Source organism: Microcaecilia unicolor, chromosome 1, assembly GCF_901765095.1.
Source record: "Microcaecilia unicolor chromosome 1, aMicUni1.1, whole genome shotgun sequence".
NCBI lineage: Eukaryota > Metazoa > Chordata > Amphibia > Gymnophiona > Siphonopidae > Microcaecilia > Microcaecilia unicolor.
Window position 1 is genome coordinate 634,595,173 of NC_044031.1, and position 17,711 is coordinate 634,612,883.

Here is a 17,711-nt window from a genome sequence, read left to right on the forward strand (position 1 = left end):
TCTTCCCTTGCTCACTTGATATGACAAAGGCCAGTTTCCCCTGTTCTATAGTTTTTATTTTCTCTTTCTGCATGCAGAATGTCTTCTGTGTCGGGAAAGCTCTCCAGAATTTACCCATTGAGGTGTGTCTATTGATGTAGTGTCTTCCTCTCTGCAGGTAGAAAACCAGAGGAAATTGTGAAGAAATATCTGCAGAAAGTACAAAGCCCTCTGGAAGAAGTGAGTCCTCACACGCTACCAAACTCTTCCCAAACCCTGCTTGTATGTGTGTCTCTAGTACTTCACACTCTGTATGGAGCACTTCTACTTTCCTCTGTGTGGGCCCTCTTTCTCATTCTGCATGACTCTAGTATATGCCAGAAGTGCCTCTGTTTCATCTGTGCCTTTTTTTTCAGATTGGCAAACTTCAGTCTGCATTGAATGCTTCTTGTTCTCTTTTTGCAGGACTTTAGAATATTCATTGACTCCCTTACTATTGTCTCTCTCTCTCTCTCTCTCTCTCTCTCTCTCTCTCTCTCTCTCTCTCTCTCGTGCATTGTGTGTCACTTTCTGTGACTCTCTGCATGACCACAGTGTCTGCTTAATATATCAGCTCTTCTCACACCGTTTGTGTTTATCTACAGAACTGCTCCATCAGCATGGTAAAAAAAGCCACTCTCTACAGTGAAGCCAGAACTGGTGAGGAGGCTAAGCTGCTGCGGCCATGTACAACAGTAGCAAGAAAGTAGGTACCAGCATTAGCCATGCCCCAGTTCATGCTCTGATAATAGTAAGGTCACAAATGCAGTAATCAGAAGAGGGATCCAAGAAGACTGACCAGCAGTCCCACAGTAAACCCCCACATTAATTAATTAATTAATTTTATTTGTTTATTTATTTATTGCATTTGTATCCCACATTCCCCCACCTATTTGCAGGCTCAATCAGGCTCATTTTCAAAGCACTTAGCCTCCCAGAGTTCCATAGAAACCTATGGAACTTAGCCTCCCAAAGTGCTTTGAAAATATGCCTCAATGTGGCTTACATAGATTTGTTAACATTGTCATTTCATGATATCAGATACAGTTAGTAAAGTGTAGCGATCAAGGAAGGGAAGAGAGAAGAGGGAGGAGAGTGATTAGGGTAGTTATAGAAGGTGGGCGTTTATACTTGAGTGGTTGATGAGGTGACTTGGTGAGGCTATATGTTCTCAATTGTAGGCCTTGTTGAAGAAGAATGTTTTCAGCGATTTTCGAAACATAGTTTCGTTGATTGCTTTCAAGTCTGTAGGTAATGCATTCCATAACTGCGTGCTCATGTAAGAGAAGGTAGTGGCATGCAGCTGCTTGTATTTAAGTCCTTTGCAGCTGGGGTAGTGCAGGTTGAGAAATTTGTGGGATGATCTTGTGGCATTTCTGGGAGGTAGGTCCACAAGGTTTAGCATGTAGATTGGGGCGTCTGCATGAACGATTTTGTGTACAATTGTGCAGATCTTGAACGCAATGCGTTCCTTAAGTGGGAGCCAGTGGAGTTTCTCTCTTAGGGGTTTTGCGCTTTTCATATTTAGTTTTTCCAAATATGAGTCTGGTGGCCGTATTCTGGGCAGTTTGGAGTTTTTTGATTGTCTGTTCTTTGCACCCGACATACAGTGCATTGCAGTAGTCCAGATGACTTATTACCATTGACTGTACCAGGGTACGGAAGATGTATCTCGGGAAGAAAGGTTTTACTCGTTTAAGTTTCCACATGGTGTAGAACATCTTTTTCGTCGTGTTTTTCACGTGGGTATCAAGAGTGAGGTTTCGATCAATGGTGACTCCATGAATTTTCAAATTTTGTGAGACCGGAAGGGAACAGTATGGTGTGATTATGGTGGTGAAGTTTTTTTGTGTTATGTTGTTAGGTAAGTACAAGACATTGGGGCTCATTTTCAAAGCACTTAGACTTACAAAGTTCCATAGGTTACTAAGGAACTTTGTAAGTCTAAGTGCTTTGAAAATACACCTCATTGTGTGTTTTCTGCATTAAGTTTTAGTTGGAATGCATCTGCCCAAGTGTGCATTATTTGGAGGTTTTGGTTGATTTCGTTGGTGATTTCATTTAGATCATGTTTGAATGGAATGTAAATTGTGACGTCATCTGCATAGATGTAGGGGTTGAGGTTTTGATTGGCTAGTAGTTTGGCTAGAGGTATCATCATTAGGTTGAATAGTGTTGGTGAGAGAGGGGATCCCTGGGGGACTCCACATTCAGGTGTCCATGGGGGTGATCTGTCCGCGTTCGTTGTTACTTGGTATGATCTTGTGGTCAGGAATCCTTTGAACCATTTGAGAACTGTGCCTCCTACTCCGAAGTATTCTAGTATATGTATTGGTATATCATGGTTAACCATGTCAAAGGCACTGGACATGTCGAATTGCAGGAGGAGGATGTTGTTACCAGTCGCAATTGCTTGTTTGAATGAGTTCATTGCGGACACTAGTATAGTTTCGGTGCTGTGATTCGTCTGAAATCTTGATTGGGACTCGTGTAGAATTGAGTGTTTATTTAGGTATTCAGTAAGTTGTTTTGTCACTATGCCTTCCATTAGTTTGGTCATGAGTGGAATAGATGCTACTGGTTGATGGTTAGGTCCATTGTGCTTTTTTTAGCATTTTCGGTAACGGAGTGAGTAGGATGTTTCCTTTATCCGTGGGAAAGAGTCCATTTTGAAACCTGTAATTTATATGGTTCGTGAGGTCTGTATTGAATTGTTTGGGTGCGGATCTTATTAGACTATTAGGACAGATGTCTAGTTTGCATTGCGATTTGGCGTATTTTCCGAGCCAATATGAGATTTCTTTTGATGAGAGCGTGTCAGAGTCGGTCCATTATCGATCTGGGCATTCTCCGGGTGTTGGGTCTAAACATTCAAGGATATTTGTATAATCCGTTGTGTTAGTGGGTATCATGAGTCGGAGCTTTATGATTTTTTTCATTGAAGTAGTTTGCAAGGTTGGTTGCTGATTAAGCAGATGGAGCTGTGAATGGAAGTGGAAACTTGGGGGGGCAGAATCTAGAGATGGCAATTCAGTCTAGGTGGCAAAAGATCCTGTAGTGTGAGTAGTTTGATCTTCATGATCTTTGACCCCTTGTAATCTCGGACAGCTTGGTCTTCTAGTTAGATCAAGGAGGAGCACTGAATGTGGTGAACTTAGTTTTCAGTAAAGCTTTGAGTAAAGGGTTGTGGTTGTTTGCCATGTTAGTCCACTTTTAAAGGTAATAAATAGAAGTAAAATAAAACAGAGAAAAGAAAATAAGACGATACCTTTATTGAATTAACGTAATACATTTTTTGATTAGCTTTCGAAGGTAACCCTTCTTCAGATCAGAAATAAGCAAATGTTGACAAATATCAGTATACATAAGTGAAACACAAAAGCATTCCAATGACAGTTTTTCACAGGAAGAGGGAGGGGGTGGGTTAGGTGAGAAACGGAGGTAGGGGGATGCTGGGTGGATGAGAGATAGCGAGAGATGGATGGTAGATAGAGGGTGACAAAACAGTAGAATTATGGTTTATAATAGGCTAGAAAACCCAGAAGTCCTGTCTGGTGGTTGTCAAAATATTTCATCATTTTGACTTCAAAGGTCTTAAGTTCCTGGACCATGTTAAAATTTCCTTTTAGTATTCTCACCATAAAAGTAAAGCTTTTGAAACTGTTCCCCATAGGTGACTTATAAATAAACTAAGGATGCTTGTATGGACTCTAAAGTGATAACTGGGTTTGAAACTAAGTGTGAGGAAACGGAGGATAGTGGTAAATGAAGTTAATTCTTAAGAAAAAGCTGTTACCAGTGGTGTGCTGCAGGGATTGGATCTTGGTCTGGCACTCTGATATTTTTGTAAGCAATATTTTAGATGTGCTTTCTGGTAAGGTTCATCTCTCTGTAGGTGGTAATCAAAATCTGCAATAGGATAGACACCTCAGATGGTGTGGATAACATGGGAAAGAATGATCTAGATTTTGGCAGCTAAGATTTAATGCTAAAAAAAACACGATCACTGATTTGGGCTGCAAAAACCAAAGGGAGCTAGGGAGTGAACTGTTGTGCATGAAAGAAGTAGGGCTTGAAGGTGATCTTATCTGCTGATCTTAAGGTGGAAAACAGGTAGAAAAGGCTGTGGCAAAAGTCAGAAGGATGCTTGAGTGCATGAGGAGATGATAACATAGTAGATGACGGCAGAAATGGTGCCTCTTTGTCTCTGGTGAGATCTCATTTAGAGTAGCGTGTGCAATTCTGGAGACAGGAAGAGAGAAACAGGATGGAGTTGGTCCAGAGCTTGGCTACAAAAATGGTTAGTAGTCAACCATAAAGCATATGGGGACAGACTTCTCAGTGGTGAACTGGATTGGAAACTGGTTGACCAACAGTCTACAGAGGGTGGTGGTAAATGGGAATTGGCTCTGAGGAAAGGAAGGTGGAGTGCCTTAGGGGTCGGTGCTGGGGCCAGTTCTGTTTAATATATTTGTGCGAGACATTACTGAAGGGTTAGAAGGAGAAGTTTGCCTTTTTGCAGATGATATGAAGATAGCCAATACAGTGCATAACCTGGAGGGAGTAGAAACCATGAGAAGGGATCGCCAAACACTAGAAGAATGGTCAAGGGTCTGGCAGTTAAAATTTAATCCTATTATTGGAGCCAGTTTTAATTTTTTTTTAATATATGATCCCAATATTTGAAACCTTTATTTTTTTTTAACTTTTTTAGTGCTCAGTGTGAGTAAACTGCATTCCACTGAAGGTATTTGTACTTTTTGAATGAAAGAAACGATTCACCTCCGCCCGTTCCACTCCACTCAAGATTTTGTAGACCTCAATCATATTCTCCCTCAGCCATCTCTTTTCCAAGGTAAAGAGCCCTAACCTCTTTAGCCTTCCCTCATACGGGAGCAGTTCTATCTCCTCTATCATTTTGGTCGCTCTTCTGGAGGAAAGGAGGAACAGGAGTGATATGATACAGACGTTGAAATATTTGAAAGGTATAAGGAAGCAAGACTTTCAGTTAAAAGGAGGCTCTGAACCGAGGGAGGCATAGAATGAAGGTGAAAAGGGATACTCTGGAGTAATCCTAAGGAAATACTAGTTTTTGAAAAGGGTGCTGGAAACAAGGACTTCATCTGAATTTCTAGGCAGAGAAAGGATTATAGAAATTAGTAGCTGGTATGAATGGGCAGACTGGATAAGCCATATGGTCTTCTGCCATCAATTTATGTTTCCACTTCTTTCTTTAGTGTTTCATTGGTGTAAGACTTTTTTTCTCAAGATTTGTTTGTTTCTTCAAGGACAAGCAAGCAGTCATATTCTCACATCTGAGTGACGACAGCCCGATGCAGACGCTGACTAGCAAGTTCAAGAATTTTCTAGCAGCATCCCACTACACATTCACTGGTGCTCTTGTGGTTGATGCATGAGCACGGGTCTGTCAGTGTCATTTTTTTCCGCGGAGTAGGGAGGATGCATTTTATGTTCTTCTCTCAGTGCGTCTGGTTTTTTTTTTTTTTTTGCAGTGCCTCCCCATTTGGGTCTCTTTTCTAATTTCCACGTTTTATTTTTCTGCTTCTTTTCCCTTTTATTTTCATTAGCCTTTTTTTTGTCTCTTAAGGTTTCCTTTATTCTCCAAGGACAAGCAGGCCAGATAATTCACATGTGGGTGATGTCATCCATGGCACACACTGCGGAACGCTTCTACAGTGTACTATCTCTTTGAGTTCACATCAGCACTGCCACCGCACATTCACAAGTGCCTTCCTGCCTGCCACGAGATTGTGGGACCATCAGTCTCTTCATCCGCAGTGAGGAGAGAACGTGTTGCTCGCGGCTTCTCAGTGTCAGTGCGTTAATTTTTCTCTTCAAGCTTGTGTGCCTTCCCTGTAGGGTTTTTGCTCCTTTTACTTTTTCGGGATATTTGCCTTTCCTTCCCTTACAGGTTTTAGTTAGTTTTTCCCACTTTTTACGTTTTTCTTTATTTTTATTGGGTTCACAAGGCCCTCCTAGCTTCGCATTGGCTGGGAGTTTTCCCTTTATTTTTGTGGTGATTTGCCCCTTTTTATCTCACCATAGTCATTTGATTTAGCCATAGCTGGTTTCCCTTCCATGTCAACAAAGGTTCCCAGTGGCTTCAAGCTCTGTGCTCGGTGCAGTCAGGCCATTTCTGTGACTGACACCCATTCCTGGTTTATCCAATCTTTGGGACCAGACCATTACTCTATTAACTGTGTTCTTTGCTTGCATATGCAGAAAAAGAACATGGTTATCCAGAGAGGCTCAGAGAATTTTTGGAGCCAAATCCAAATTGTCGATGTTGGTATCGACATCGGGTGCATCAGTCCCCATGACTGCTTAGACCTATGTCAAGACACTAGGAGTGAGTGTGCATCAAACAGGTCTCTGTCTGCCTGGGGCCACATCAGACCTGAGGAGATATGAGGATTCAGTGTCCTTGTCGGCACTGAGATGTGTTGATGCTCAGCTTCGGGTAAAGCCCAAAAAGCACAAGCATCGATCCCCCTTGACGCTTGTGGATAAAGGGGAGCCGGTTGATATTGTGTATCTGGATTTTCAGAAGGCGTTTGTCAAAGTACCTCATGAAAGACTCCAGAGGAAATTGGAGAGTCATGGGATAGGAGGTAGTGTTCTATTGTGGATTAAAAACTGGTTAAAAGATAGAAAACAGAGAGTAGGATTCAATGGTCAGTATTCTCAATGGAGAAGGGTAGTTAGTGGGGTTCCCCAGGGCTCTGTGCTGGGACCGCTGCTTTTTAACATATTTATAAATGACCTAGAGATGGGAGTAACTAGTGAGGTAATTAAATTTGCTGACGACACAAAGTTATTCAAAGTCGTTAAATCGCGGGAGGATTGTGAAAAATTACAAGAGGACCTTACGAGACTGGGAGACTGGATGTCTAAATGGCAGATGACGTTTAATGTGAGCAAGTGCAAAGTGATGCATGTGGGAAAGAGGAACCCGAATTATAGCTACATCATGCAAGGTTCCACGTTAGGAGTCACGGACCAAGAAAGGGATCTAGGTGTCGTCGTTGATGATACGTTGAAACCTTCTGCTCAGTGTGCTGCTGCAGCTAAGAAAGCAAATAGAATGTTAGGTATTATTAGGAAAGGAATGGAAAACAAAAATGAGGATGTTATAATGCCTTTGTATCGCTCCATGGTGTGACCGCACCTCGAATATTGTGTTCAATTCTGGTTGCCACATCTCAAAAAAGATATAGTGGAATTAGAAAAGGTGCAGAGAAGGGCGACGAAAATGATAAAGGGGATGGGACGACTTCCCTATAAGGAAAGGCTAAAGTGGTTAGGGCTCTTCAGCTTAGAGAAAAGGCGGCTGAGGGGAGATATGATAGAGGTCTATAAAATAATGAGTGGAGTTTTAGGGGTAGATGTGAAGTGTCCACGCTATCCAAAAATACTAGGACTAGGGGGCATGCAATGAAGCTACAATGTAGTAAATTTAAAACGAATCGGAGAAACGTTTTCTTCACTCAACGTGTAATTAAACTCTGAAATTCATTGCCAAAGAATGTGATAAAGGCGGTTAGCTTAGTGGAGTTTTAAAAAGGTTTGGACGGCTTCCTAAAGGAAAAGTCCATAGACCGTTATTAAATGGACTTGGGGAAAATCCACTATTTCTGGGATAAGCAGTATAAAATGTTTTTTTTTGTACTTTTTTGGGATCTTGCCAGGTATTTGTGACCTGGATTGACCACTGTTGGAAACAGGATGCTGGGCTTGATGGACCTTTGGTCTTTCCCAGTATGGCAATACTTATGTTCTTATGGTACTCAGTGTCAAAGCCAATGTATTTCCTTTCTGGCTGGTTGGCTGGTGCAGAGCACACGATCGGTACTCAGGAGTCCATATAGAGGACTTTTTGGGCCTTGGGCCTGCTGGGTTTTTAACTACCCCCAGTCTTTTCTACTTCCTATCTCCCATTTGGAGGTCATTGAAATCTTGCTGGATATTCATCATGCTCAGGCGTTTTCTTCCCGTTCCAGAGGCAGACACTCTTGTCACTCAGGTTTGAGCCTGTCAACATGTAACACCTCGGCAGATGTTGAAGTTGTTTAATCACCTTGCCTCCGTGTAACCCTTGCCTTGTTTTCACATGGGAACTGCCTAGTGGATCCTAGCTTCTTAGTGTTGTGAGACAATGAGGATCCTGGACAATATCATTTGAGTGTCATCACATCTCATTTATTCTCTGCTTTGGTGGACTCTAAACCCCTCTATGATTTACTGCCTTTTCAAATTCCTTTTGGAACTCTGGGCAATCTGGACTTCTCTACAAGATTTTGGTGATAGGCAGTTCATCCACTTTGTACTCATTCACACGAACAATCACGTTGCAATGTACTACTCAACCTTCAGGGAGGCACCAGATTACGCCCTCTGTCAGGGGGCCATCTGGATGTGGCAGGAGGCAGCCTGTTTGGGACTGCTCGCCACTCATCTGGCAGACAAATCCAACAGCCTGGCAGCCAGACTGTGCAAGGTTGTGCACCCACATGAGTGGCCTCAACATAGCTGTTGTCTGTGAGATCTTCCACTTGTGGGGCGTCCCTTCAATAGATCTCTTGGCAAGTCAATCACGTCGTCCCTCAGTTCTGTTCCAGGCCCGCAACAGACTACCATCGGTTGCCTTCCTCCTTCCTTGGAGAACAGTCTTCTGTATTCATATCCTCTCATTTCTTATGGGACCAGGATTCTGTTCACTTCTTCCTGGCCACGGTAGATCTTACTTCCTCTTCTTGTGGCGTTCTCCTTCTAAGAATCATGGAGCTTGAAATGTTCCCCGCCCCTCATGCAGAACAAGGGGTCTCTTCTACATCCCATCCTCCAGTCTTTGGTGTTCACGGCCTGGATGTTCAGGGCTTTGCGTTGCTCCTTTTAATGAGGGTGTCTCCAGGGTCTTGCTTGCATTCAGGAAAGCTTCTACTAAGCGGTGTTCCTCTTTCCAGTGGAAGAGTTTGCCACCCGGTGTGTGAGCGGGCCTTAGATTGCCTTTCTTGTCCTGCACAAGTCCTGAATGAATACCTTCTACATCTTTCTGGGTTTGGTTTGAACTTAACTCGGTAGGGGTTCACCTCAGTATACTCAGATCTTCTTCTCTTTTTCACATAGGGGATACACTTATCTCTTCACAGTTTATAATTGTTCACTTCTTGAGAGGTTTGCTTTGTCACAACCCCCAGTCGCACCTCCATCTTTGTTATGGGCCTCAACATCGATATCCCCAATTGATAAGTGCTTCTTTTAAGCTGCTTGTTTTCCTGTCCTTTGACGTCCTTGACCTGAATGGTCTTGTTTTTTGTGGCTGTTTTTTTAGGCTCGCAGGGTCAGTGAGTTTCAGGCCCCGGTGGCAGTTCCACCTTAACCTAAATTTCATCACAATCTGCATCTGGCAGGTTGAAATCTCCCAGCAACAGCACCTCCCCTTTCTTTCCCAATTTTTGGATATCTGTAACCAGATCTTTTTCTAGTTCCTTTGATTGTGTCAGAGGTCTATATACAACACCCATGTGGACAGTTTCCATCTTCTGGTTTCAAGGTCATCCAAAACACTTTTTCTTTTTCCCAAGCCCCCTGCATTTTAGTCGCTGTGATATTGTTTCTTACATACAGAGCTACTCCTCCACCTTTTCAACCATATCTATCCTTCCTAAATAGACTGTAACCTGGTATATGTGCATCCCATTCATGGAAATCGCTGAACCATGTTTCCATGATAGCAGCAATATCTAAATCTGCCTCTACCACCATGGCTTGCAGATCATGAGCTTTATGAGCATTTGTGGTTATTAATTTCCAGTTATATTTCGGTGGCACTCATCTTCTGTTTAGTTTTTTTGTTTAGTCTCACTTCCTGCTGTGTTGGTAAGAAGTGATTTGCTAAGATCGCTGTTTTTGTTGTACTCATTACTTTCTTTACTATTGTCACATCTTGTCTTTAGCTGGGGGTGACTATTGGAAGTGACCTACTTGTATATGCCACCCCCGCCTTGTAGTTCAAACGCTTAGAAATATATTGTCTGAATTTCTCACCAAGGATTCTGTTTCCTGCCACAGTGCGTTGCAGCCCATCGTTACAATATAGTCTTTTGCTTTGTCCATGCTTTTGCCCCATCTTCCTATGTACCTAAAACCTCCTTGATGACACCAGGCTTTGAGCTACCTATTGAAATTCTCAGTATTTTTGTAAACTTTTCTCTCCCTTTCCAAAAGTAGCTAGTACTTCAGAAAAAGCTACTGTTTGTACCAAAAGTTTTAACCCCTCCCCCAGCTCTTGAAAAGCTCTCTGTGCCACAAGTGGGTTGTTATTGGCCAGGTAATTTGTTCCCAGATAGATATCGTTCTTCTCTGTTTTTTAGTCTGTACTTGCCTGGTATTCCAGGTAGCTGAGGAGCCTAAAAGGCATTTCACTTTATTGAGCCCCTTGAACTGTGTTCCAAAGTTATTGCCTCTGATAATGGAATCCCCTAGCAGCAACAGTTTCTGGTATGAGAATTTTTTTTAGTGCTTTGGGGGCCTCTCTTCTCTTGAGGCACCTTCATTGCTTTTTGTTCCACCTAAGTTTTTTTTTTTTTTTTTTTTTTTTTTTTTTCCTGGAGCATCACAGTGCTGTAATGGAGCAAAAGAATTCTGTAGAGGCAACAATTGTGAGGGTGGATGCTTCTGTGCCTCATGTCATAGTCTACGTAAGTCTATTGTGATCCACCTGTTCCTTGGTGGTTTTGTTCTTTGAAGCAGTGGTGAGAAATTGGTATGATGCTGTGCAGTGGTAGAAACTGCTTTAATTGAATCCAATTCCTGCTTAAGTTTGCTGAGCTCCTGTTTTATGCTAGCAAGCGGAAGACGGATTTAAGCCTCCAGATGGTGTGCCTTGGAACTAAAGCACCACAATTATTACACTGAATAAGTCTTCTTGATTGGTTAGAGTATGAACAGGTGTACTATTATAGGGTTTACAGTCTGCAGGATTGCCTGTGTATGTGATGAGTAATGGTAATGACTTTTGAGTTGTGTACATATAAATACCAGCTTGTAGTTTCCAACCTGAGGAGGGTGGGTGGGACTTTAAGACCCAGTGAATCAACCAAATCCTCTATCAAACGTTCTCTAGGAGGGGCAAGGAATGACATAGTATGATACAACAATCAAATTCAACTAGAATCTAACCTTTTGCCTTGAAATCATTCATTATTTAGATCCTTTATTAAAACCCAGAGGCTCCAACAAGTAACTGGATGGATTTTATTGGCATCTAGAGAAAAAGGTAGAGTGGGGGTCCAGACCTGTGGTGCTATTATCAAGTAGCCTAGCTGTGGGCTGTTCTAGAATGGAAGACAGCACCCCCTCAACACCCTAAGCTTATGGATTCCCTGGAAGCAGTTCTGGAAATATCTCCAGACTTCTCCTTGCATCAAGCTTTGGCACATGGTTAGGCTTGGGGGGGGGGGGGGTCACAGATCACCCAATTAAAGTCTCTGGATTCTGTGGTGTCCACTTTGGATGGGGAGTAATTGTGTTTAATGGGAGGGCAGGGGCTTATACATGATAGAATGTTTATTTGCTGGAAGGACTTTGTCCTTTAATGGATGCCAGTAAAAACAATTTTCATATCTTGAACTTGACCCCCAGTTTTACAGGGATATGATAACGCATCTTACCCCATTGGAAGGGATCTTCATGGGGGAGCAGGACAGGGTAATAATAATATTTAATAAGATTATTTATCCTTATATTCCAAAAGAAATTAGTTAAACACAGATTACAATGAATAAGATACTGGTAATCTCAGGAATACTATCATAAGTATCTAAAAGTAGCTATCTACATTTATCTTGCATTCAGTATAAAAGTATACAGTAATCATTTATCTTTCAAAATTAACCATATCGGCACAATTTTTGCTGTAAAACAAATCTTTCAAATAAAAATATATATTTTAAATTTCCTAAGCTTTGAAATCGGTGATCAACCATAAATCGTAAGGAAGAGATTTCCAAAGTGTAACTACTTGGAAGGAAAAAGAGGATTCAAACAGGCAAGAATGCCTCATCCCCTTCGGATTGGGAAAAACAAAAGGATTAAGCTGTCTTAATGCCCATGGTCTCGTAAAAGATATAAATGTAAATAAAGAATACACGTAATGAAGGGCCAGCTAATTCAGAATGTTGAACAAATTACAATAAAACTTGCAAACCACCCTAGTCTCCATCTAAGTTTTATATAGAGCCCTGGAAACCCACATATATGCTCCATTCGGAAGAGGACTTGCAAGCCTTGATCCCCACCCCCCTCCAAATATCAGCCAATTTGTTGGAGAGCAGTATTAAGATGCTTTACAGCTGGTTTCTCACCCCACAGAGGTTGGGTAAAATGTTCCCAGACCCATCTGTGCTGTGTTGGAGAGAATGTGGGATGAAATGTATACTCTGGAAGAAAGGAGAAACAGGGGTGATATGATACAGACGTTCAAATATTTGAAAAGTATTAATCCGCAAACGAACCTTTTCCGGAGGTGCGAAGGCGGTAGAACGAGAGGACATGAAATGAGATTGAAGGGGGGCAGACTCAAGAAAAATGTCAGGAAGTATTTTTTCACGGAGAGAGTAGTGGATGCTTGGAATGCCCTCCCGCGGGAGGTGGTGGAAATGAAAACGGTAACAGAATTCAAACACGCGTGGGATAAACATAAAGGAATCCTATTCAGAAGGAATGGATCCTAAGGAGCTTAGCCGAGATTGGGTGGCAGAGCCAGCCGGTGGTGGGAGGCGAGGATAGTGCTGGGCAGACTTACACGGTCTGTGCCAGAGCCAGTGGTGGGAGGTGGGGCTGGTGGTTGGGAGGCGGGGATAGTGCTGGACAGACTTATACGGTCTGTGCCCTGAAGAGGAAAGGTACAAATCAAAGTAGGGTATACACAAAAAGTAGCACATATGAGTTTGTCTTGTTGGGCAGACTGGATGGACCATGCAGGTCTTTTTCTGCCGTCATTTACTATGTTACTATGTAAGTGTTCAAGTGCATTTGGTGGGACTATACGACTATATTAGAGGGAATGTGCAAAATTGTCTGATATATGGAAGTATCTATACCTGTTACTGTGAAAGTCTTATTGCTTCGTCATACCGGAGTCTGTTGATTTATCAGCAGAAATTTAGCGAGACATCAGTGGCAACAAGGCCAGAGGATATTAGCTTAATGGGGTTTAAAAAAAGGTCTGGACGTCTAGGCTCGATGGACCTTTGGTCTTTCCCAGTATGGCAATACTTATTTACTTATGTATTTGTGACCTGGATTGGCAACAGGATGCTGGGCTTGATGGACCTTTGGTCTGTCCTAGTGTGGCAATACTTATGTACTTATGAGTTGGCACACTGTTGGCAAATAGCATGCACACTGGACCATAAAATGCTATTTAAAAAACTCTGGACTGCTTATTTTCTTAGCAAGTTGACAGCCCTGAGGCCTGATTGCGTTCATTTGAACATTGCTGGATGCCATTTACAAAGTGGATCTTTCACATCAGTGAGCATGATATTGGAGAGTGTATTGTGGTGGGGCTGGGTTTTTTTTTTTAATTTTCTTTGTGTTAAATTTTTGTTCTGTTCTTGTATTTAAATAAAATATAAATAAGATTGTGCACATATATGGGGGGAGATGAAATTCAAAATGTCCAGTTTTCTTCAGAGATGTGGCAACACATGTGGTTGATGGAGACCACCTGGGGTATTTGTGCAGATTTCCACTATGGTCCTGATTTTTTTTTTCTTCCTGTTTCACAGATCCCACCCACAGGGAGTGCAGCTGAGGATCCATGGAAAGACATCTGATATTTCTTCATAGGACTCTATGTGGTTGTGGGGGGAATGTATATAGAGGTTCTGTAAAGCCTACACCTTTTTATCTGTTGTGGGATAACGTTTGTACATGATACTTCATCATTGTATATAGTTTGGGGGTCAGGGGAGACTACTATAAAGTGGGATTTTGGGGCATTGAAGACGGTTGTCTCGGCAGGTGGAGATGTATATAGGAATATGATTTAAGGTGTGTATGTATTTTTTATTAGTTTGAGGAAGGAATAGTGTGTAGGGATGATTTTACACTAGGGGCTGTGTATATGGTGCTTGTTATCACTCCATATGCCAGGGAGGGGGTAATGGAGGTAGGTAGGTAGTAATCAGATAGAAATAAACAAGGACCTGAGTACTGCTGTGTGATGAGGGGGCCCCATCACAATTTGTCACGTGGACAGCAGCGGTACACAGGATATTGTAATCTCATTTATGGAGACAAATAAGAATAAACCCATGATGGGTTCTGGATATGGTATCAAAACTTGTATTTCGTAAAAGAAAAATATCATAATGCACCTGTAATATGTACAACATAAAATAGTATGGCATTATATATGTCAACATATGTACAATAAAGTTGTGATCAGTCCTTGCCTTTTGCTGATACAGCAATTGTGACAGTGGCTGAAGGGGTTGGAGGTGGGGCTGGGTTGGAAGAGCCAAGCTACATACTTCAAGGTTTCTCACGGCTGCCACCACGGCACCTTCTTCAGTCTGCATACCCTCCATCATGGTGACCATGAGGCCCATGATCCTGTGGATGTGGATGAATGCTGACAGCAAGTCTTCCTGGAGGGCTGCAACCTGCTGCCAGAATTCTCACCCACCCTCTGTAGCTGAGGCCTTCTGGTTGGCACAGGGGCATGGACAGCTACTTACTCAAGAGGGGCACACCACAGCCAGCAGATCTGAGGATGCCCTTGCAGCTGATGTCGTCCCAGTTGCGCTGTTGTATATGGTGTGATGGGGACATGATCCAGGGGTGCCATGGGCCTCATAGTACCCATCACTTCTCCTCCCTTTTCCTCCACCTTTCCCCATTCCTCACTGGTCTCTAGGACAGCTCAAAGGGTGGAGGGGGTGGTCTGTGTGGGGTCAGGTGCTGGGGTGCTGCAGTACCATGCCTGTCTGCTGTCTCCCTCCTCTTCAGAGGGCTTGGCCTCCTCTTCTTCCTCCTGTGGTGGCTCATCCACTGGCAGGTTATCTGTGGGAGGAAGAAACTGGAGTTAGCCTTGGCAAAAGGGTGCCTGGCACATATTGGCCAAAATGCTTCAAAACAAAAAAAAAATCCTGGGTAGGAAAGTCAATGCCAAAACTACTCAACCTATGAATAATAAGCATCTGAAGCCTGGACCCAGCCAACTCATAACCGTTACTACCTGTACTGTCACTTTCATCTGAAAATCCACACAAGGTCCTCCTTGTCCAAAGGAATTACTATGTCTTTACCCGACATCCAAGAATAAACATTGCCTTTTGCATAATCTGTATCACAATGGAGTTTTTTGATCTTGGTTTTCTTGTTACTGTGAAATTGTTCTATTGTTTGTTGTAAATTGTTTAAGCCCTTTTGGAACTGTGAAAATTGTGTATGGTCCTGAATATTTGGTCCGCTTCCCTAGTCACTTCTACTGTTTCTTGTTTAGTTGTTATAATCTGTTTGGATTAACTGTATTGCAGGAGGTTGCCGGTTGTTTTAAATACATGAACACAGACTGACTAAGTAGACATTAATAAAAGACCATTGGACACATCAATGTATAGTTTTGATAGATATTCAATTTGGGCATTATATTTTGCTTGTTTATTTGTCACATACTCAGTGGTGTGCTGGAGCCGGCTTGTGAGAGTCGGTTGTTATTTTTTTTTCAGAATTTTGGGAGCCATTTCTTAAAGTAGCTACTTTAACAACCGGTGTCCCCTGTGGCTTTGGGCATCTTCTTCTCACACACAGCACTTCTCTCTCTCTCTCCTCCTCCTCACCCCCCCCCCCCCCCCCGCCCCCAACCTCTGTTCTTTTGCTGCGTGCGAACCCGTGCTTAATTTTTTTTAAAGCAGTGTTAACACGTCAGCAGGAATAGGCTGCTTCAGCCAATTCCGGGGGCCTTCCTTCAGCCCTCAGGGGTGGAACAAGCTGAAGGAAGGCCCCTGGGATTGGCTGAAGCAGCCTGTTCCTGCTGATGTATGCCTGCACTGCTTAAAGAAAAAATTAATCGCAGAAGATGGGCAAGAGGCAAGGAAGGACGAGGGAGAGAGCAGAGACATGCTGCGGTGGGGGGGGGGGGGGGCAACAAGGGAGACAGCCAGCTAGGTACTGCTTAGGGGAGGGAGGGAGAGAGATGCTGCATCAAGAGGGGTAGGGTCGGGACTCAGGAGAGAGGTGCTGTTTGGGGGAGGGCAACGATGGAGACAGATACTGCATCATGGGTGGAGGGAGGGAGAGAAGTGCTGCATGGGGGGGGGTTAAGGAAGGAGAGAGTCGCTGCATGGGGAGTCAAAGAAGGAGACAGCTGCTGCATTGGAAGGAGCAAGGAGGGAGACAGGTACTGCATGGGGGGAGCAAGGAGAGAGTGAAGTGCTGTATCAGGAGGGGTAGAGAGGGACAGAGTTGCTGAATAAGGGGTGGGTCAATGAGGGACAGAAGTGCTGCATCAAGATGGGTGCAAAGAAGCAAAGAAGTGCTGGACAGGGAGGTTAGGTAACAAAGAAAGAGATTCAGTGAGATGAGGGGAGTGAGGTAGAGAAGGGCCACAGAGAGGGAAAGAGGTGCTGGACTTTGGGGTGGGGATTGGAAGGACAAGAAAGAGAGAGGTGCCAGGACCTGCGGTGAAAGAAGGAAGAGGGAGAAGTGCTGACCCTGCAACGAGGAGACAGAACAGAAGTGAGGGAAGAGAAGAATATTTGCTGGACCCCTGGGGGGACAGAGAGGAGGAGATGCTAGCAGGGGACATAGGGACACAGAAGAGAGATGTTGGACAGGGCAAGAATAGGAACACAAGAGATGGGAGGTGCTGAACATGGTAGGAAGATGGGATGATGCTGGGTCAGACAGATAGGGATGCAGAGAAAAGATTAGTAGTGGACATGACGAGAGAGGAAGTGTTAGAATATGTCAGTTTTTGGAATGTGCGTCTGCCAGAACTGGTTTTAGACATGGCTGGGGACCTGGGGCCCACAAGAAACTCATTGGTCGTCAATGAGCAGAATAGCAGTGGTAAGTCTCCAGCATTGAGATGCGCCACCTTTGCTTGCAAGGATGCCAAGTCCCACCAGCCAAATTAAATGGCGTGCCACTGCTCCCTACTGCTTGTTTCTGGCTCTGAGCAGCATGCCAGGACTTCTCGCACAAGTATGCATGAGAATTCCTGGCATGCTGCTCAGAGCCAGAAATAAGCAGCGGGGCGTGGCGGTGGTCCATTTATTTGGCTGGTGGGGCTCAGCCTCCCTGCCAGCAAAGCTATGGCTAGCATGCCCGCATGGGGGGGGGGGGGGAGAGAGGAATGCATTGCTCCCCTAGTCCATCCAGGGCTCCCCGCCACATTGCAGGGCTGGAGCCTGTTGTTAAAACATTTCCAGCACACCACTGCACATACTGGAAAGCAAATGATAATGAGTGAGACTTAGTATGAAAATACTGCACAAGCAGAAAGTTCATCAGTTTGGCTCTGTGAACCACTGACGTATCAGGATTCTCGACTGAGACTTTCCAGTTTTATTATAATCATAGGTTGAGTAGTTTTGGCACATTATAGTGGTGAATCTTGTTTTGGCAGATATTGGCAACACATGTGGTGGAAGCAGCCC

General features: G+C 43.5%; 1 protein-coding gene across 1 annotated transcript in view; it reads left to right on the forward strand.

Moving 5' to 3' along the window:
* The window catches only part of DTX4 (deltex E3 ubiquitin ligase 4), a 55,579-nt gene extending 39,798 nt beyond the window's left edge, over positions 1–15,781 (forward strand). The window contains exons 5-7 of the mRNA XM_030221161.1: positions 158–219; positions 624–724; positions 13,833–15,781. Of these exons, the coding sequence (XP_030077021.1) occupies positions 158–219; positions 624–724; positions 13,833–13,893 (224 nt within the window). The 3' untranslated portion in view covers positions 13,894–15,781. The remainder of the gene's footprint in view (positions 1–157; positions 220–623; positions 725–13,832) is intronic.
* Positions 15,782–17,711: the final 1,930 nt, after the last annotated feature.